Source organism: Odocoileus virginianus, chromosome 26, assembly GCF_023699985.2.
Source record: "Odocoileus virginianus isolate 20LAN1187 ecotype Illinois chromosome 26, Ovbor_1.2, whole genome shotgun sequence".
NCBI classification, from domain to species: Eukaryota; Metazoa; Chordata; class Mammalia; order Artiodactyla; family Cervidae; genus Odocoileus; species Odocoileus virginianus.
Window position 1 is genome coordinate 29712764 of NC_069699.1, and position 22434 is coordinate 29735197.

The following is a 22434-nucleotide window of genomic DNA, read 5'->3' on the forward strand; positions in this document are numbered from 1 at the left end:
TGCTGTGAAGCTCCAAGTTCAGTGATCTGTGGATGGCAAGGTGGAGAGGAAAATTAGAAAAAGGAAAAGAGAAAAGCAATGCTTTGGTATGGTTGGAAGTCTGCCTAAAGAGAGGGTCCTGTGTGTTGTCTTAAGTTCATTACCATCTGAAAACAGGTTTGCTTTGCAAACAACTGGCTTCCTCTCAGAAGGACAGAGGAAATCTCTTGGCTGAATAAATGCTCTCCTTCACCCACCCAGTGGAAGGATGCACTGACTTGAGCTCTGACGGGCTTCTTTGCACCTCAGGGCCTTTGCTCCTGCTATGCCCTCTGTTTAGAATCTCTTCTTTGCCTGTCCCAAGGTAGATTCCTCATATTTCAGGCTCTTAAGTCAGAATGACATTTCCTGGCTCTCCTTGCTGACTCATCCTCCCTGCCCTCTCCCCTCTCCTCCTCATCCTTTCTCCTATCATTTCTGTCAGTATCTGAGATACTCAAGTTTCAGATGGCTATTATCTGAATACAAGGTGGAGGAGGGCACAGACCTCACCTGGCCTGTTTATTGCTAGGTGTCCACGTCTGGAGACAGTGCCTAGCACGTAGCTGGGGCTTAAAAATAGTTGGTGAGTGAATGGGTTTTAAATTTTCGTGCAGACATAGGTGAGTGAGATTAAAAGGTGCAAACTTTCAGTTACAAAATAGATGTCACCGGTATGAAATGTACAGTGTGGGGAATACAGTCAATAACTAAAAAATACTTTTGTATGGTGATGTACTGTAGCTAGACTTGTGATTATTTAAAATTGTGTGTTGTCGTTCAGTCACTCGGTTTAGCCCATGTGACCTCATGGGCTGCAGCATGCCAGTTTTCCCCGTCCTTCACCATCTCCCGGAGTTTGCTCAAATTCATGTCCGTTGAGTTGGTGATGCTATCTAACCATCTCATCCTCTGCCGCTCCCTCCTCCTTCTGCCTTCAATCTTTCCAAGCATCAAGGTCTATCAAAGTACCATGTTGTATACCAGAAACTAACATAGTGTTGTAAGTTAGTTGTAATTCAGAAATGTACAAACTCAGAGCAAAAGAGGACAGGTTTGTGGTTACCAGAGGCAGGGATTAGGGAGGGGGGGGGTTGGAGGGAGGTAGCCAAAAGGTACAGACTTCCAGTTGTAAGATAAATAAGTACTAGGGACATATAATCCCATGGACAGAGGAGCCTGGTAGGCTACAGTCCATGGGGTTGCAAAGAGTCGGACACGACTGAGCGACTTCACTTTCACTTTCATCTTCAGGGATATAATATACAACATGATACACAGACTTTTCACTGCTGTATGTTTTATCTGAAAGTTGTTAAGAGAGTAAAGTTTTAATAGCTCTCATCTCAGGAAAATATATCAATTTTTTTTTCTTTCTGTAATGTTGTATCTATATGAGATGGTATATGTTCACTAAACTTAACTGTTCTCACCATTTCATGATGTCTGTAAGTCAGAACATTGTGATGTAAACTCTACATGTGTGTGGTGTCGTATGTCAATTCTATCTCAATAAAACTGGAGAAAAAAAAGTTAATGCAGGGGAAGCTACTCCAGGAGAAAAAAGCTGACATCCCACCTTCACTCCGGGTAGCAGGTCGCTCTGGAACCTTATGTCCGAACACTCAGCTCCCGCAAGTTGCAAAGGACTGTCTGAGCAGGTGGAGAGGTGGATCAGTGTGGAGATGCGGACACGAGGTACCAGCAAGAACGAGTAGCTCATGCTCTGTCCCTGGCATTCGCTCAGCATCTTTTCCACCTTTGTCGTGGGGCCTTCTCTGATGTGATGATGTATAAGCAGAAGTAGCCCAGGAGAACTGGGGCATGGATGCCTCCGATGGAAAGCTGAAGTGTCAGTGCCCCCACCCTCTGTGCTTGGGTGGATGATTCTGGGAGTGATTCCCTTGGCTTCTTGGGAGGCCCTGGGGAATCCAGCTGCCCTTACTGCTCCAGTAACCCCAGTCACGTGCTCTCACCTTATGTCCTCGTCTCAGGCTCTGCTTTGGAAAGAACCCACCCGAAGACCCCATTCACACTGATAGCTTCGCTTCCTTGTTGCCTGCCCTCTGTCAGAGCCTGCACAGATATTTACAACCTTTTATGAAAGTCTCGATGAATGTTTGCCTGGGAATGTGTTTTATCTCTTTCAGGCTGACAAGGGTCTCTTGGACTTCTGAGGCTTGTTATCCTAGAAACCTAGAAGCTTGGTCTCCTTTTTCTTATAGTTGTTCACTCTGCTAGCCCCTCAACTCTCCCAGTTCTTTTCCTGAAGACAGTCATGAGATCCAGCTCACTGTTGCTTTCCCATGCGTATTTATAGCACTGGCTTTTAGATGGTGGGCCAACTTTTGAGTTTCTTGCTTTGAAATAGACTTTCTGAAGGACTTCTGGAAATAATGAGGCCATTTCTACACTGGCAAGTTGGAATATATTACAGATAGTGGTTGCAAGAAGTATTTGAAATGATGGTGCTGTCTATACAGGGCAAATCATTTTTTTTTAACCTTCCCCAGATTATTCTGCAACTGTTACCTGGTACTTTTGTGACTGGTTTATGTCCTATATGGAAGTCATTGCATCATCTGTCAGTTTTCTTCCAGACTTCTGAGGCAGTACCGGAAGAACTGATGGGTGAAAGGTTTGGCTTATGTAGGGTGGCGGTGGGGAAAAGTGACAAGGCAAATGTGATACTGCACATCGAACTTAAGAGTTTTGCTAGCTCCTACGATGGAGAGCCTATAAGCTCTTCTTTGCCGTGGGTTCCCTGGGAGGCAAAGAAGAGGTTAAGCCAGGGGATCCTGTCTCAAAACAATGTCTTAAAACACAGAAAACAAAGTTCATAGGATCACAGAAGTCAGTTCTACAGGAATGTAGTGATCGACACATTAAAATTGTTCATGACACAGAGCAGGCATGCTTCCGTAAGAATGCATGCAGCAGCATGATCTCCAGGCAGGTCCATTAACCCTAGAATTATGAGGTGTGATGGACACGTTTTGAGGTATTTGCGACAGACCGTCATGTGTCTTGAAAATACCTGTGCTTTCTGCTTGTGATCAAGTCCTAGGAACTGCTTAAATACCCCTCTGGTTTGTTGCAGACCTTTATAATTGAAGGGAATAAGGAGACTCAGGTAGGAGTACGTAAAAACGAAGATATCATTTTCCCCCTCATCCCAGGTCATAGACCCCAAATTCTCTTCAAGGACCCGTGATTCAGAAGCCCTACTCTCTGGATGGCAGGCGCCTTATGGCCTGTGCCAGAGCTCTTGTTTGCCAGGTGAGTGGTGGTCTTTTGCTTTAGCATCTGCCTCGTGTGTTGGCTGAAGGAAGACATCGCCCAGCACCGTGCCTGCTGCTGTTACGGGTCAGGTGAATGTTAAGGACGAGAGTGATGATGCTGGCTTCTTATCTCTCAGGATTCTGGTCTCTGCCTTTTTTTTTTTTTTTTGGTTCCTTTCATCTTTTATAGAAATGGCCATTGATTGGGAGAACCAATGGTGTCTGAAATTACTTATTAGATGGAAAATACTTTAGAAAGGGATTTTACTAACTTGGTTTGTCAGGTTTTCCCGCTGATTGCTACTGTGCAGAATGTCGTAGAGTGAAGAGGCCAGCCTGCATCTTGTTTTCCTTCCACCCACCCCCTTTTTATGGCTGCACTGCACAATTTGTGGGATCCTAGTTCCCCGACCAGGGATCGAACCCATAATCCCTACAGTGGAAGTACCAAGTCCCAACCACTGGACCTCTGGGGAGTCCTCTACTTTTTGTTTTGGCATTGTGTTTTTGTATCCAATAAACTTCTCTTTATTGTTGTTTAGTTGCTAAATTGTGTTGGACTCTTTGCAATCCCATGGACTGTAGCCTGCCAGGCTCCTCTGTCCATGGGATTTCCCAAGCAAGAATACTTGAGTGGGTTGCCATTTCCTTCTTCAGGGGATCTTCCCGACCCTGGGATTGAACCTGTGCCTCCTGCATTGCAGGTGGATTCTTTACTGTTGAACCACGAGGGAAGCCCAAGCTTCTCATACCCATATATAAGAATATATAAGAACAAGGGAAGAGTATTACAAGAGAAAGCCCCAAAGACAAGATTATAACTGGAATGTGCAGACACAAAGTGAGCTGTATGGGTATTGACCCAAAGAAATGATGGTGGGGTAAAAGGGAGGGAGGGGTGAATGCCTGGTTTTAGACATTGGAAAGGTGTGCCTCACTTGAATCCCCCAGTAACCTGAGAAGTTATTTTTTAAATCCATATTCAAGATGAAGAACCTGAGGTTAGGAAAGGTTGAATGATTTGCCCATTGAAAGGCTATGAAGGGGTGCAGATGGGAACTCAAGGTTTGGGGTGGTGAGACATCTGTCCACCTTACAGTGGGTCCCCCTGCTTTTAGTAGAGCGGCTGAAGTGAGCTTTTGCAGTTTGTTTCAGATTTTACATATGAAGAACACGGTTCCTGGAACTTCCTTGGCAGTCTAGTGGTTAAAGAGTTCGCCTTCCAACCCAGAGGATGTAAGTTCGATCCCTGGTTGGGGAGCTAAGATCCCACATGTCTCCTGGCCAAACAAACAAAACATGAAACAGAAGCAGTATTGTAACAAATTCAATAAAGACTCTAAAAAAAAATCAAAATCTTAAAAAAAGAAAAACATTGCTCCTTCAGGAACCCAGTCCCATCAGATGACACTTTGTGCAGTAGTGGGAATGTTCTGTAAATTTGACTTCACCTAAGTTCATTTAAACTTTAGTGACCACACATGGCTAGCAGTTACCAAGTGGACAGCGCAGACAGAGTCGCTCTTGCGTTAGAAGGCTTGGGTGGGGAGCCCAGCTCTATCACTGATTAGGTTTGCCACCTGGACAAGATAATTCCTAGAGGTTCAGTTTCCCTATCTATGAAGTGGGATAGTTCTCTTTGGATTCAATTAAAAATTCATTGCAGCAAGGTCAAACAAAGGTGAAAACTGTTATTGTTTTTTGAAAAGTTATAGCCATTCTTGAGAAACCCAGGAGAAGGGATGAAGGCAAGCCAAGGAAAGGCTGAAAACAGAATGACTTTCAGGGTCATGATCACGCTCTCCTGGGTCATGTCTACTCTTGGCACATCACGGGCTTTCTTTGTCCCTGCTGTACGTGATGAGAGAAGCCTGACCACTCCCAACCCCCAAATGTGTGTCTCCCTCTTTTAGCAGCCTGTTCTAGAATGATCAGCTGTCTCTCGGTCTCCATGCTAAGTTCCAGGACAGGAAAGTTCTCTCGGCTCATGTTAGAATTCTATTGTTTCTGCTCCCTTGGCCCCAGTTACCAAAAATACTTTGACATTGACTATAATTGATGGGTGTTCAGGGAAATCTGTCATTTTAATTAAAGGATGAAGGTCCTATAGGTCACAAAGATAGATCTGCAGCTTTGTGCATTTTTATGTTAAGCAGCAGATGATGGTAATCTTTATTTTCACCCACATTTCTCCCTTCTGAGGGTGAAGAGTGCATTTGATACCTTAAGGGCCTAAGCTTGTCCCTGGAAAGAGAAATCATTCTTGTTCACCGCCTGTGTTTTTCTGCTTTAAAAGTCTGCTAACATGTGTGTTGTGTCTCTTGTGATTGGAATTATGGGATCATGACCTAATATTTCATTATGTGAGTGTCCTTGCTGCCAGAATGTTTCCCCGATGCCCAAATGAAGCGTGATCAGTGAATTCTTATGTGGAAATGTGAATGCAACATAGAAATGTCTTAGAACTCAGGTTCTGACGACGGCTTCATGTGGGCTGTGTCTTTTTTTAGAGCTAGAATAAGAGGAATGGCCTCAGACCTTTTCTAAGTCAGTGATGTCAAACCATAGGAGGAGCTGAAGACAGCTGCTGTGAAAACGAAAAGATTTTTCCAGATGAGGAAAGCAAATAATCCAGAATCTATTGTCTGTAGATAACAACTTGTGATGCCATCTAGAAGCCTGAATTTTGCTTTTAAATTTCATAATAGATTTTATTTAACCCACCATATCTAACATACTATCAATTCAACAAGTAATGGATACTAAAAGTTACTAATGAGGGGCTTCTTTTTTGGTTTCAAATGTTTATGATTCTGTATGGTTTTTTGTACTTAAAGTGCACATTAAGTCAGATGGTAAATTTTCCCTGGAAATGTTTGCTAGGCATTTCATTTATTCCGTAGTGTTTACATAAGAAAAAGTGGATACGTGATGAAATGATGGGACCTTCCTCCAATATGGCCAGTTGTTAGGAGGACTCTTTCTTAATAGCTCCGGTATTGAAATGGGAGACACTCTGGGTTGGGCTTTCTGTACCGTGAAAATTCCAGTCTTGAAAGCCTTGGCTAACTACTTTCCACTCCCAGCCCTGTCTCTGGCGTTCCCAGACCTTTTTCTATTCTACCTCCCCTTTTCCTCCCATACGGGGACTGTGCCTGTTTCGTTTGGAACCCTGGGCCCACTACTTACTTGCCTTGTGCTCGTGGGTAGCTAGAATTACTTTCATTCTCCCATGTTGGAGATTTAAAACAAAATAAAGTAAAAATGCCCTGTGGGTTGTTCTGAGGGTTCTGTGAGATGAGAAGGGATGGTGTCTATTCTATTGTTAGCCTTGGTGTACCCAGAGCTCAGTTCTTATCTCTATGTCAGATTCCTTGATTCTCTTCTTTAGACTTAAGATATCAAATAGATAAGACTTTCTAGTGTTTTATAGGTCCTGTGAACACTTTTCTGGATTCTTAGATTATATATTATATATGTGTTAGTCTCTCAGCTGTGTCCAACTCTTTGCGACCCTGTGGACTAAATAGCCCACCAAGGCTCCTCTGTCCATGGAATTTTCCAGGCAAGAATACTGGAGTGGGTAGCCATTCCCTACTCCTGGAGATCTTCCCAACCCAGGGGTCAAACCCAGGTCTCCTGCATTTCAGGCAAATTCTTTGCCATTTGAACTACCTGGGAAGCCCATGAATGTAATATCAGAAGGAGTGATTGGTTATGAGTACTACTGGCTAGGACTGATCTTTGTTAAACATGTGTTCTTGGGTCCCTTCCCCTCACATCCTTTATCATCTTGTCTTCTGGGTCCCTTGACTGTACTCACTTCTCTGACCTGCAGGCACTAAAGCTTGTTTCTCACATTCTTACTCACCTTAAACCAAACCTTATGTCCCTTTTCCTATTCACTCAGACCATGCAATCTACCAGGAAATTCATCAGTGAATCCCAAAGTGATTTACCGCCTGTTAGTTTCTATGCTATGTAAGTCTCGGTAACATTTTTCATTTTATTATTTGGAAATAATGCTTTTCCCTGAGGTAACCATGCCATGGTGGAAATTTTGAGTTTTGGTCTGGCAAGTAGAATGGGTTGAAAAAAGGGAATTACAGGAAGAGACAGTTAGAACGTGTTGGACCTGTTAAAGCATATGATGTCTTGTTTACATATTCATGTATCTGTCCCCATCAAAGCAGATTTGAGAAAACTTATAAAAATATTTTATGAAATCAGACATAAAGGGAAGATAAGGACAACTAAGCAGAAGGTTTGCCTATGATATTCTTGGTGAACGGTCCTCTTCACTTACTAAAGGTGGACTCTAAATTTGACTCTGAGCTTCCTAGTGGCCAAAGTGAAGAATAAAAACAATGGATAATAGGATGTACAGTTGCATAGATTAAAAACTAATATTCTTGGTACCGAGACCTGAGACTTGAACCTTGCATGTTAATTCAGTAGTTTGACTGCACAAGGAGTGTCTAAGATACCCAGCAGTGTATGTGAGCAAAACTGTTCCTAAAGAGGCCTGACCTCATTATTGCTCTGTTCTCCAGACATCTGGCCAGATTCATTCTCTTGTTATTTCTAGGTTGAGACCTTAGTCTGCAGTAGTCTGTCATTTACTTTTGCTCCCCAGAGGGCCTTCTCCACCCAGCAGCTTGAGAGCTCTTGTGCAAACCTAAAGCATCTCCCATTTCTCTCGTGCTTACAGCTCTCACATTCCATTTGGAACCAGATCCCAACTCCACGCTGTTATCTGCAAGCTCACTTGTGATCTGCTCCTGGGACCTCCCTGATGTCACCCCTACCCTCTTTGCCGGGCTCACTGTCCTCCAGCTCCTTGGCTTCTGACCACAGCCAGCTTGTTTTGACTTGAGACTCCTACAAGACTGAGCTGTTTCTCTTCCTGGAACATTCTTCCTCCAGAAGTCACATTCTATCATTTGTCATCATGTCAAGATGACCTTCTCAGAGAGGCCTTCCCTAAGCACCCGGTCCATGGAGCCTCTCTTCCTCCAAACCTAGCCGGTTTCTGTTACACTATTGACTATTGTTTTCTCTGTCATACTTAATCTGAACCCACAGTTACCTTCCAATGAAGATTCATTGGATGGACTGGTGCTGAAGCTGAAGCTCCAATACTTTGGCCACCTGATGCAAAGAGGCCTCATTAGAAAAGACCCTGATGCTGGAAAAGATTGAAGGCAGGAAGGAGAAGGGATGACAGAGGATGGGCTGGTTGGATGGCATCCCTGACTCAATGAACTTGAGTTTGAGCAAGCTCTGGGAGACGGTGAAGGACAGGGAAGCCTGGTGTGCTGCAGTCCATGGGGTCGCATAGAGTCAGAAACGACTTAGTGACGAATAACAAGAACAGTTCCGTTATTCACACTTGTTTACCTGTCTGTCTGTCTTCCCACACTATAGTGCAAACCCCAAGGTACCCTGGACCTTGTCCATCTTCCATGCCCGGCACCCCACACAAGACCTGGTCCAAGAATTGATCAAAAACTACTTGTTTAAGGAGTCGTGACGAGGTGACCCGTTGCGTGTGGGATAGGACCTGGGAGACTGCTGACCTGTTCTGTGTGACATCCGCATGGGGTCAGCCCACCGCACCTGCCTTCTCTCCCTTCCCCCTTTCTCTATGTGATTTCCTTTAGCGGCCCTTTCTTCTCCGCCACCAGATCAAATGAGGACAAGGCAAAACAAACTCGCACACATGTGCAGATCTTTTCCCCTCAGCAATGACCAACCAACCAAACCAAATTTTTAAAATTCCTGAACACCTCTTTACTCTTTTCCCCAAACATTCCTTTTTTACTCCTGTGTGTTGTTATCTCTTCCAGGAAGTTTTCCTGGATTGCAGCAGTCCTCAGTGATCTTATTCTTCTATTTTCATTATTCCAAAAGACAATAGTAAATTTTTTTTTAACTTTTTATTTTGTTGGAGTATAGCTGATTAACAATGTTGTGATAGTTTCAGGTGAATAGCAAAGGGACTCAGCCATACATATACATGTATCCATTCTCCCCCAAACCCCTCCCATCCAGGCTGCCACATAACATTGGGCACAATTTGCTATGCTATACAGTAGGTCCTTGTTGGTTATCCATTTTAAATACAGCAGTGTGTACATGTCTATCCCAAACTCCCTGTCCTTTTCCCCCATCCTTCTCCCTTGTCCAGCATAAGTTCATTCTGTAAATCTGTGTATCTGTTTCTGCTTTGTAAATAAGTTCATATGTATAATTTCTTTTTAGAGTCCACGTGTAAGGGTGGTCATACAATATTTTCCCTTCTCTCTCTCACATCACTCAGTATGGACAATCTGTAGGTCCATCCAAAGACAATGGCAAATATTATTGACCTGCTCTCTTGGTTGCCCCATGTATGTCTTTTGCAATTGGTTTGTCATTTTTGGATAGACAGGAATTAGTTTTATTCTTGATTTCCCTAAGCATGTCCTAGTATTAAGCCAGAACTCAGTAGGCTTCTGTATATAAAAGCTGAATGTTTAGAGTATCTTTAAGTAGCTTGGAGAGCTTTGATAGATGATATCAGGGATTTGTGTTATAAAAGCAACAGGGAGAACCAATAAATATTGCATCTCATTAGACTTGTGTTTATTATGTGTAGTTTTCTGTATAAATAATTACCATTTCATTTAGAAGCTTTTTACCATATTTTGATTTGACTTTTTTGTGATGCAATTTTAAATTGCTCTTTAACTTATTTAGTATCTTATGCTTCTTTAAGTTTGGTTTGCATACTGTTTTTAAATGACTTTATTAAAAAAATGGAAACATGCGCTTATAATAAAAATAGATCCAAGGGATGGGGTGGAGAGGGAGGTGGGAGGGGGGACCGGGATGGGGAATACATGTAAATCCATGGCTAATTCATTTCAATGTATGACAAAAACCACTGTAATGTTGTAAAGTAATTAGCCTCCAACTAATAAAAATAAATGGAAAAAAAAATAATAAAAATATCCATTATAAATCAGGTAACATGTTAGCACTTTCAGAAGACTTCCCTTTTTGCCACAAGAGGGCACTGTTGTCAAACAAAAGATGAATTTTTAAGGTTGAAAATTTAATAATGGTTCTGCTAAAGCTTTTAAGAAGCATTTATCTCACTAATGGATTAAAATCATCAATATTGCCTGCAGTGGGAATTGTCTTGCTGTGCAATCCTGTCGAAGTTGAATTTACTGTGTATATATATCCATGAGTTGTATGTTATCAATAGCTGAATCTACCATGTTTTCCCTACAATGCTGTGAGTCATAGTCATAGCTGGTGGTTGAACATACATTGGTAATTGTGTTGTTGAACTATATTAGTTTACAGGTGAGGAATTAGGGAAGCATAGAAGTGAAATGACCATTCATTTGGGAGTAAAACTAGAGACTTTATTCATTTATTTAACAAAATGTATTTAACACCCATGGTGTGCAGAGCATTATGTTGGGGGTTAGCATAAAAGCGAAGTAAGATACCACTGCCTCCCCTCTAGAGGGTTGCATTCTGTTTGTAAATGGCCGGCTCTGACCTGAGCAGTGTAACTATTGAATAGTCACGGAATTCTATTTTTGCATTCTATTATATACAGCTTAGGGCTTCCCTGATGTCAGCTGGTAAAGAATCTGCCTGTAATGGGTTCAATCTCTGGGTTGGGAAGATCCTCTGGAGAAGGGAATGGCTACCCACTCCAGTATTCTGGCCTGGAGAATTCCATGGACTCTATAGTCCATGAGGTTGCAAAGAGTTGGATGCAACTGAGCAACTTTCACTTTCATTATATATAGCTTGCTTTATTTTTATAATATAACGTAGAAGTTAGATCGTATCACACAAAAACTTTTAAAATAAAAGTTCAGGTTCTTGGCAACTTGTGAGTCGCCTCCAAAATATTATGTGGGTTATTTATTATGCTAACTAAAATCCTTAGACACTGTTTTGATGCTTTGAAAAATGAGAAACGGGAGGAAAATTTCCAATTAAAAACTGGTCCAATTAAAAGAAACCCTTAGACATAAGGATAATTGGGCCTTGAGAGATTCATGGCTAAATTGCCATTACCGCTCACATTAGTTCAGCCCCAGACCTGGGCAGTTTCACTTGGACAACAAGCTGTGGAATCGCGTTGAGTGTCCCTGAATTTGGTGAGTGCATTTTATATTTTATGTCACTTGCGGGTTTGTTTTCTGCGTTTTGTATAGACTGACTCTCAATGAACCATCATCACTTAGTGATGATTGCTTTTGGACAGTTCATAGTCACTTGTAGGCTAGAGTTTTTCTTCACTAACAAAAGGCACTGACCATACTTCCATTAGAAAGGACCACGTCACTGCATGGAAATAAAGATGCTGCACGGTTGTAAGGAATTTCTCAGTTCTTACAGTGATAGAGTGTGAACCTTATGAGATCACAGTGTGTCTATTTAATTTGTTTAAATCATCTCTGACCAGAAGGGTCCTTTTGAAGAACTCTACAACCTAATTTAAACAAGATGGTATTGGCAACACTTGAAATGAAAATGCCACATGTAAAATTTTACACAATTCTGTACCAGACACAGCTATTGTCTAATGACTCACTTAGAACCTTTTAAGTTCTAAACATGTTTGCAGCGTGTTGTACAATGAAGAAGTAAGTTCCTCATTGATATTTTTAGGCAGCAATAGAAAAGCAACTTAATGGCATGAGTATACTGCACTTTGACAGAGAAACCTGTCCTCTTGAACGTGTGACAGTAAGCATGCTCTGAATTACAAAGTAATTCCACGCATCATGTGATAGTTATAAGTGAGAGCTCAGCTGAGGTGCTAGCCGAGTATCAGGGCTTGAAATACATTCATAAAAGTGTCGATAACCTGTTAAGTACATTTACTTTCATCAGAAGCCTTTTAAATATAAAATGTTCATTAATACTTGTCTTGTTCCTGCGTAAATTTGTCGAGAGAGGTTGCTCTTGGTTTGCATACTTTTGTGGAAAAGTGGTTTGAGAATTTCTAGAAGACAAATCAGTTGCTTGTATTATATAAACAACTAGAAATGGAAACATATTTCCTCCTCTCTGTCTAAAGAAATGATGAATTAGATCACGGAGACAACTTGTCTTTAAAAATTTTCGTTGGTTGTGAGACACAATTCTTGCTTAATGGGACCATGTTTTTACCCCTTTTTCACTCATAAAACTCTGCTTTATACATCCAAAACTCAGGTTGCTAGTTTCACCTCTGGAGGATAGAGGTGAAATTTCTCACCTCTATCATCTTCTACCTTGACTGATTTGAAATTAGTGTGAAAAAATAATTTAATGCGATGTTTAAACTTGTTTAAGGGTGTCACCTGTTACATCATTAGCTGGAAAAATTAGTCCTACTTGTTCCCTGATACCCGAGGGGCTGAGAACCACAGTTACCAGGTCATCCCAGTAGATCCCACTCCAGGAGGTCAGCTGCACTAATGGTGAATCTGAAAATAGCTCATTATTCAAGCATCCCTACTCTGCTGGTGAAGCGAGACAGGGCTTGGAAACCTCCTAGGTGAGTGGGCATGCAGGAAAGGGCAATGGTGCAAGAGTGTCTATTTGGTTTTTCAGTGAAAATCTACCTTGCTGTACTGTCAAAAATTGCTTCTGGATTTCTTGGCAGGAAATGAGCCTGCGTGGATGCACGGACAGAATTCCACTTTGGTTTGTGTCAGTGCTGAATTCCTTCATAGAAATTGACAGAAGTCATTTAGGCTTATGTTCTGGCTCTGCTGTATTTTCACCCAAGTGTCTTTGAGGAGTTCTGATCTAAAGTGTGGTTGTCTTTCCATCGTTTGAAGAATGGCAGCTTAAGTGCTCAAGGTCTTCAGAATTCTTGCATGCTTGGTCTTAATTTGGAAAGTGACCTTAAGCCTTGAATAAACCTGTAGTAAAACAGAACCCTGCAGCAAGTCAGAATCACTGTTATTCACCAACTTTTCAGAGATGAGGCAAAAATTATTTAGGGGTTAATAAGAAATAACAGAGGCTCCAAGCCAGGATCTGGTCCTCATTCAGTCCAGTCTACTCATGTGGGTCCATAGACAAAATTTTCACTTTTCGCTTGACGACCATTGTCTTGAATTCCTGAAGGCAGAGTTATTTTCAGTCTATTTAAAAAAGCATGAAAAGGACTAATACTCTTTGAAAATATTTTGATAAGAATTGAAACAGTAGATTCCTCGGTGCTAGATGGCTTGCATTTGAATCATGGCTGAGCCACTTGCTAGCTGAGCGACCTCGGGCAAACCCCTTGACCTACCTGTGTCTCGCTGTCTTCATCTGCATAGCAGGATAGAAATAAATCCTACTTTTAAGTGAGTTATTATTTTAAGGTACTTGCACAATGAACGAACCATAGTAGACGCTATGAATGTGCTATTTTTTCTCATCGAATACATTTTTAATTAATAAGAGAAATTAGGAGCACATAGTATCAATCTCCTATACTTCTATATAACTGATAGACTTTTGACCAAAACAACACATTGAATAGCAACAGTTTTTCAATATTATTGAATGTTATATTCTATTAAATGTCCTTGAAGATATTTTAGTTACATGAGAATATTGTATGAAGTAACAGGTTGAGAAATGGTAAACCAGTATGACATTTTTAAAGGAATAGCAAAAGAACACACCCAAATGTGTTTACAGAAGGTGTTTCTATGAAAGTGCTTTTTAAAAAAACAAATGAACTTCCTCTGAGGTCTTCAGTGAGTACTAAGAGTCAGATGAGCCAGAACATTTCAACTATCAACTCCTCTTATGGTTTAAGAATGGTAATAAGTTCTGAATCATTTTAGTATATGTGATAAACTGGTCTTTTTAGTGAACATCTATTGTCTTATTTTGATATAATTTCTGATGTACTGAAAAGTTGGAGAAATAGTACAAAGAATTCCTAGATTCATCAGTTGCTTACATTTTGTTCATTTGTTTTTGTGTTCATTCATTTGCTTTTCCTTCCTTCCTTTCCTCTTCCCTTTTTCCTCTCAGAATCATTTGACAGTAAGTTTGAGACAGTTGCCCCTTTATTCTTAAATATCTCAGGGTAGATTTTAATAACAGGGACATTCTCTTAACTAATTTAATATTGATATGACACCATAGTGTAATCTATAGGCTATATTCAGAAATTGTTATTTGTCCCAGTAATGTCCTTTGTAGATAAATGTGTGTGTATAAATATGTGTGTATGTTTGTGATTGTGCATGCAGTTATGACTATGCATGTATTTTTTTTCAGATCTAAGATACAACATAGGATCACCATTTCATTTGGTTGCCGTGTATCATTCCTTTATTTGGAACAATTGCTAAGATTATTTTGGTCTTTCATAACCTTTACAGTTTTTAAGGAGCAATCACTTTGCAGAAAGTCTCTCACATTTGAGTTAGTCAAACGTTTGGCATTTTTCCTTGTGATCAGGTCTAGGTTTAAGGTCATTGTGTATGGTGGTTTTAAAAAGAATGTGGTACTTCATCACTGTAGAGTTTTAGAATGAAAAGATAAGAACGTCATGCTGTATAAACTGACATCTGTGGAGTGAGGTGGGTATAGCAAAACTGACATAAGAGATATTCTTATATTGCTTATCTCCAACAAGTCAATAACTGTATCCCCCGAATGTCTCCTCTACCTGGGAAGCTCGAAGTTTCTTGGTACCAGGAAACATGAACAGGCATCCTGCTCTTTTGTAGAAGAGTGACTGTCTCCACATAAGGCCAGTGTGTAAGGTGGAAGATGAAAAATGTAACCCAGCACGCAAATGCTGTGTTTTTTTTTTCTCATTCCAACAGTAACCAGACACCTTTAAAATTGTTCTTAGTCTACATATGTCAATGTCATTCATCGTTGTAAATACTCAGACTCTTTAAAAATGAATGACTTTTTTTAAGTTTAAATATTTTTTTTATTTTAGTATTATATAATAATATTGTATCAATAAGTAATAATATACTTATTGAAGTATTGTTGATTTACAATGTTGTGTTAATTTCTGCTGTATAACAGAGTGATTCAGTTATGTGTGTATATGTATTTACACACACACAGAATATATATTCTTTTTTTAGATTCTTTTCCATTATGGTTTTTCACATGATATTGGATATAGTTATCTGTGATGTTCAGTAGGGCTTCCCTGGTGGCTTAGATGGTCAAGAATCTGCCTGCAATTCAGGAGACCTGGGTTCGATCTCTGGGTTGGGAAGATCCCCTGGCGAAGGGATAGACTACTCACTCCAGAATTCTTGCCTGGTGAATCCCATGGACAGAGAAGGAGGAGGAGGGGACGAGAGAGGATGAGATGGCTGGATGGCATCACCGACTCGATGGGCATGAGTTTGAGTAAACTCCGGGAGTTGGTGATGGACAGGGAGGCCTGGCGTGCTGCGATTCTTGGGGTCACAAAGAATCGGACACGACTGAGTGACTGAACTGAACTGAACTGAGGAAAAGGAAGGGCTTAAAGTGGAATGATAGAAAAGACTGTGCCATTGTTAGAAAACAACCTAGAGGGAAGTAGAGTGACTGGAAATTCATGCTTTTGGTGTTGTGCACAAAAGCACTGATGGTCTTGAATGTACTAAAGTTCAGAAATGACAGGAAGGAGTTAATCCTTTTAAACAAGTGCCTAGGGTACACTCAGGGAAAATCTGACTGAATGAGTTACTGCTCAGCCTAAAATTAAACTCCTGGCTTTTTGTCTAGCATGTGAACTATTGGATCACATTTGTTTTCGCTGATGGATCCTTTTTTTTTTTTTTTTAACGAATTGAAAAGAGAATCCCCAGTGGTTCCCTTTATGTGAAGAAAACAAGATAAATATTAGCTAGGAAAGGTCATTTTGGTTTCCAGTATGTGGGGAGTTCATTAGGATGGGTTCTGGTAAATTACACTGTGTACTTCTTTCTGATAACAGAAGGTCATGTCGTGCCCTTGGGTGGATATGAGGACAAACATACTTAATAAAGTTGGAGGATCTGGGAGATGAACATTATCCAGTGATTTCTTTTCCAGGTATCTTACATTTATACAGTTACTCAAAGCTGCTTCTCTCTCATATTGCTAATCACTCACAGCCTCCTCTGTGTCTCCTGTGGCCCCAAAAGGATGGATCTCAAGCCTGTCACCTAAAGAGGCCTCTAGACAAACATCTGTAATTACATCTAGGGCATCCAAAGAAGAGAAAACTATCAGTTGTATTTTGTGGTGCATTTGCAGTGGGTTCAACAGGATTCGATAATGATTAGACTGTGGAGCAAGGATCTTTTGTAAAAATAATTTTATTTATTTTTGGCTATGCTAGGTCGTCATTGCTTCACAGGCTTTTCTCTAGTTGCGGCTAGTTGGGGTGACTACATGTTAGTGGTGATGCACAGGCTTCTCATTGCCGTGGCTTCTCTTGTTGGGGGGCAGAGGCTCTAGGAAGCGCAGACTTCATTAGCGCTTGGGCTCTAGAGCACAGGCCCAATAGTTGTGGCACACAGGCTTGGTTGCTCCATGGCATATGGGAATCTTCCCTGACTTGGGATCGAACACATGTCTCCTGCATTGGCAGATGTTTTCTTTATCACTTAACCAGCTGGGAAGCCCTCAAGGATCATTTGTATGTCACATTTGCAGCTTAAATATTTATTGTTGCCCATCATTATTTCTCTTTGATCACCATCCCTTGGAGGGATGTACTTAACTCAGTAACGTTAAAAATGGGTAGTTTCATGTTCCTTTTTTATTTTTTTAAATGTCTTTTGGTTTGGAGTTATCTGAATCCTTCTTGAAAAATGTTTTCATTAAGTAGAAATGAAGGTTTGTGCATTAAAGGAGCATGTTGAATCTCAGTTATGGTGTTAAAAAGTGTTTTTTGTATTTTTGTGTGTTTTATGTTGGAAAAATTTTTGCCTTCTGTGTCCCATCAGCATTTTTCAAAAAGCATCCTTGCAAATTGTTTTATACCTGTGCTAATGAATGAGAGAAAGTTGCTCAGTCATGTCTGACTCTTTGCAACCCCATGGACTATAGTCCACTTGGCTTCTCTATCTGTGGAATTATCCAGGCAAGAATACTGGAGTAGGAAACCATTCCTTTCTCCAGGGAATCTTCTCAACCTGGGGATCAAACCCGGGTCTCCTGCATTATAAGTGGATTCTTTACCATCTGAGCTACTAGGGAAGCCTGTATATATAAAGCCCATTCATTAAAAAGCAATTTATTTATTTTAATTGGAGGATAATTACTTAACAATATTGTGGTTGTTTTTGCCATACATCAACATGAATCAGCCATGGGTACACATGTGTCCCCCATTATAGATTATTATATAATATTGAGTCTAATTCCTTGTGCTATACACTAGGTTCTTCTTGGTTATCTATTTTATACATAGTGGTGTGTCTTGCAAATTGTTTATCATCATCAGGTTTATGTCACAGAACATTGAAACTTAGGTCTGCATGCTGGCTTTTCCATTGCTCTGTGAACTTGGGCAGGTTGTGGAACTCTTGGGATTGGAGTATCTTCAATTTCATTTTCATCCTGTGGTTGATGAGAGAGTGAAATTTTGCATCATGAATGGTTTGGTACCCTCTGTCAACTTGATCATGCCTTTGCTGCAGAGGGAACTTCTACTTTAAAATTGTATTCTGTTAGCTACTGTGTGGCTAATTAATAAGTGCAGAATTCTGTATTTCCTGCCTTCCCTCCATCCCCATCTATTAGGAAACTTTACAAATGTGGATGTGTTTGACTGTCTACCACTTGCCTGAAAACACAGTTGTAAAAAAAAAAAAAATTGCTTCTGAAAACCTGTATCATCTCAGCACTAAAATGCTAATGGCTTCCTGTCTTTTTTGTATTTTAAATAGGTCTATGAAGTTAAGATAATTTTTTGGAACTGTTGAAATGGTTGGTCCTTGCTACCAATGGGAACTTGGAGTCGCTCTGAAATCCATCCTGGAATAACCGTGTTTGACTGGAACCAAATTTTATGAAGTCTCCAAGGTAAAATGATTTTAGCACATACATAGAAATGGTATCTTTATGAAGCATGAAGAATTTAGGCAGATGGAATATCTTAGAATTGATGACCCTTTATAAAAACTTTGTGTTGGATTTTTGGAAATATGGAGAATTTTAAAAAAATTAGCTCTGATCTTTGAAATTATTTCAGTTGATAAAGCAGTACTTTGGCTATTCAACAGGACCAAAGGTGATATTTTTAAGATAAACTAACTCTGTTTTACATTTGGACAAAGATGTTCAATGTAGGAGAAATTGAAGTATTACAGTAGGTATGAAAGTGAAAAGTGAAAGTGTTAGTCACTCATTTGTGTCCTATTCTTTGTGACCTCATGGACTGTAGCCCACCAGGCTCTTCTGTCTGTGGAATTCTCCAGGCAAGAATGCTGGGATGGGTTGCCATGCCCTTCTCAAGGGGATTTTCCCAACCCAGGGATCAAACTTGGGCCTCCTGCATTTCAGGCAGATTCTTTACTGTCTGAGTCACCACAGTAAATGTAGTAGGTGAGACATCTTTTTACTGGGGCTCTGGATTATTGAATGAAATGAAGAATCATTGCTAAAGAGCTGCCCACCTAGCCATAGGCATTTCTTGAGGGAATCATAGCTGTTGTTAGGTCAATACATGTTCTAGGCAATACTTGTTCTGAAACTCACCCCAGACCCTGATACATAGAATTTTCCATGAAGAAGAAGTCAGATCAGGGACGATCACCCGAGATTTGGAACAGGGGCCCAGGAGACTTTTGATTTGGGGTTTGTTTTTGGAATCCAACCAGGAGAACAGAAGCCATCCTGGAGTAGAAGGACAGGGAGTTGAATTCAGAAAACTGATTACATGTGTGGTGGCCAGAGAGGTTAAGCAGAAGACACAAAGGCAGCCCGTAGATGAGCACCAGCAGGCAACAGCTCTGCCATCCTGAGGCTGGTGGGACAGAGGAAGGCAGTCCTGCTGGCCAGTGGCCTTGGCGGGGAAGGGCCTTCCATGGGAGCTGAGCCATAGTGGGCCCTTTGGGGGGAAATTGACACCATGGAGGAGAAATCGCCACTCCGTTGACCCTGCCAAGACAGAGAAGGTGGGGAAAAAATACCATGGCCTTTTCCTTCCGCTCTGCAGGCTCTAAGTAAGTCAGGTAGGAGCCAGATCGTTCAGGAACCTGGGGAATGCAGTATAGAGGTGTCACCCAGTGGAAGTGGAAAGAATGGTGCTGAGGGCAAAACAGGCCCAGGCTGGGCTAGGGTTTATATTTGAAGTCTCTTCCCATCACATTTTAATGAGCATGATGCCCTGCCCAGCATCCCCTTCAGGAATGAAGGATTCATGCCTTCAACTGTCAGAAGCATTGCAGAAGATGGCCTATAGCATCTTTGAATTGTCTGCAATCCAAAGAGCCTCCTTGCCTGAGATGAAAGGTTTTTCCTGATGTTCAGGTGTAAAGGCCTGACCCCTCACTACAGTCTGGGACCATGGAGAAGGGGCATCTCAGCTGTGTAGTTTGTTCTGTCACTCACTCGTGTCTGACTCTTTACAGCCTCATGGACTGCAGCACACCAGGCTTCCCTGTCCTTCACCATTTCCCGGAGTTTGCTCAAACTCGTGTTCATTAAGTCTGTGATGCCATCAAACCATCTCATCCTCTGTTGTCCCCTTCTCCTCATGCCTTCAAGCTCACCCAGCATCAAGGTCTTTTCCAGTGAGTCAGTTCTTCGCATCAGGTGGCCAGAGTATTCTGGAACTTCAGCATCAGTCCTTCCATTGAATATTCAGAGTTGATTTCCTTTAGGATTGACTGGTTTGATCTGCTTTGGAACTCCCCAGAGGGTTATCTGCGGCCTTTCCCTCTTTCTGTCTTTCCTTCTTCTTGTCCCTCCCCTTCCACAGATGATACTCCCTAGAGCACTCCTTAAGTCACCCGCTGATCATCAATTTCTATCTTAGAGTTGATTTCCTATGGTACCCAGCATTTGGGACTCAGATCATCTCAGACATACTCTCCCAGTTTGGTTAACTCCATCCAGACAGGTTTAGGACTTGCAGTGACTGATGAACACATGGAAACTGAACTTCACTGGTAAATTAGGTGGGACAAATTATAGCTCATCTGATAGACTTCATCTGAATTTGGAGACTCTAAATCAGGTGGAACACTGTGGTGAGAGGCTGAGGAGCCAGCCCACGAAGCAGGAAGAAGTGGAGGATAGAACAGTGAAGAGGCCTTTGGAGACCTATTGTTTTAAACTGTTCAGTTTGGCAGTGTTTATTACACAGTAGTAGAAAGCTAGTACTCCATTCATCTGATTCCTTAACATTTTCCTTTTCTGGACCACTAATTGCTACAAACCAGAAGTTAGGGTACCCAAATCCAGTTTGCAAATGTGTTTTGTTTGATCTGCACTCTGTTTTTAAAACAAAACAAGTGGAATCCCTTGCTGACTCAAAGTGTGCAGACAGTGTATCAGAAAGCAGCTTCTCTTGAAAAGTCATTCCTGGCGTTCCCTTGGAGCAGCTGCCCCTAGATAGGACTCTACCCTCCCTACTGCTCTCTGGAGCCTTGGGCCCAGCCAGCCTACACTTTTATTGGGAGAGATTTGAAATTTTGACCCTTGGGTAAGACTAAGCCTTTGTAACAGTTAGATCAATAATGGATATTGGAGTTAACAACTGGAATTTTAAAACATGGGAGGGGGGACAGAGCACCTCATTCAAAAACTCAGCATATATAGAATTCTGAACCTCCATACTTGCCCTGTTGAGTAATAAATTAATAATCAACTTCCTGAAGATGTAATTACATACTAGCACCTCAAGCTCACATAGACTTGCACATATTCTTTGCCACATTTGAGCTGACTCCAGGGTTTCTACCCACCGTGCTTGGAGGCTGAGGTGGGGGAGACAGAGGACATGCTTTGCAAAATTAAGGTGCACACAGGTCTTTCAAAGCAGAGGCATCTAGTGTATCTGTCAGTTTCAAGCGCTCAGAATTTCCAAGGCCAAGGGCAAAATGATGTCAAGCTTCAAAGCTTGACATCACTTTTGCCACCGTGGTCTTCAAAGATAATCTTAGAATCTTGTATTACTGTGGCTGTTTCAGAGTTACACTGAGTCTCAAATCAGTGGCAATACAAGATCTTTCAACAGGATCTATGTGACTACTTTGTGAGAGGCCAGTGCATGCTCCTGGGAGTGATGTGGCCACTGGGTCCCCAAGGCTGCGTTTCCTCTTGATGATGGAGTCAGGGTTCTGGTTGAGACCCTGCGGGGTTGGCAGTCATGGGCTTGTTAGGCCCTTCCTTCAGGATTTCCTCAGAAGCTTTGCCTGTTGTGTTACTCAGACAGGAATCCATGGGCCATGTCTTTATCATCTGCCCATGAGTGTCTATACATCTTGTATATGAAAAGGCAGTTCCTTTGACCCTCTGTGGTGGATCTGTTATCCTTGAAGCCAGGCAGAACCCAGTGTTACTGGAGTTTCAAATGCCCAGAGCTTGGACTTTCACTTGAAAAAGTTAACTAAAAAAAAAAGAGCAAACTATTGTAAAGTAATTAGCCTCCAATTAAAATGAATAAATTTATTAATAAAGTTAATCTAGTGCTATCTGAGATCAGAAAAGGCAGAAAGTTAGGGAGGGAAGTAGAATGCATATTAGCTATTTTTATTTACTTATTTTGGAAAGGGTAGTGTTTTAGAATAGATCACAGCAACATTTGTAAACTGAATTGTCTTTGAGCAACTGTTTGGATACTGCCCATTCATATGAAGTGAAATATATTTTCCCAGTTTTTATTGAGATGTAATTGATTCATAACACTGTGTCTATTTAAGGTATGCATTGTATTGATCCAGTATGTTTATCAATTGCAAAATGATTCCCACCATAGGATCAGCTACCACCTTCTTACTGTTGCGTAGTTACTGTTTCTTTCTTGTGATGAGAACATTTAAGATCTACCCTCTTAGCAACATTCAAGTATATGGACAGCGTTATTAGATTAGCTATAATCACCATGCTGAACATTAGATCCCCAAACTTGTTAATCATGTCACTGGGAGATTTGACCTTTGAC

The 22434-nt window shown here is 41.2% G+C and overlaps 1 protein-coding gene across 4 annotated transcripts in view; it reads left to right on the forward strand.

Moving 5' to 3' along the window:
* Positions 1 to 22434, forward strand: part of TAFA4 (TAFA chemokine like family member 4) — a 206410-nt gene that overhangs the window by 65037 nt on the left and 118939 nt on the right. For all 4 annotated transcript variants that reach the window (XM_070455700.1, XM_070455701.1, XM_070455699.1 and 1 more), the window contains exon 2: positions 18212 to 18347. In XM_070455700.1, coding sequence (XP_070311801.1) covers positions 18334 to 18347 — 14 coding nt within the window. In that variant the 5' untranslated portion in view covers positions 18212 to 18333. The remainder of the gene's footprint in view (positions 1 to 18211; positions 18348 to 22434) is intronic.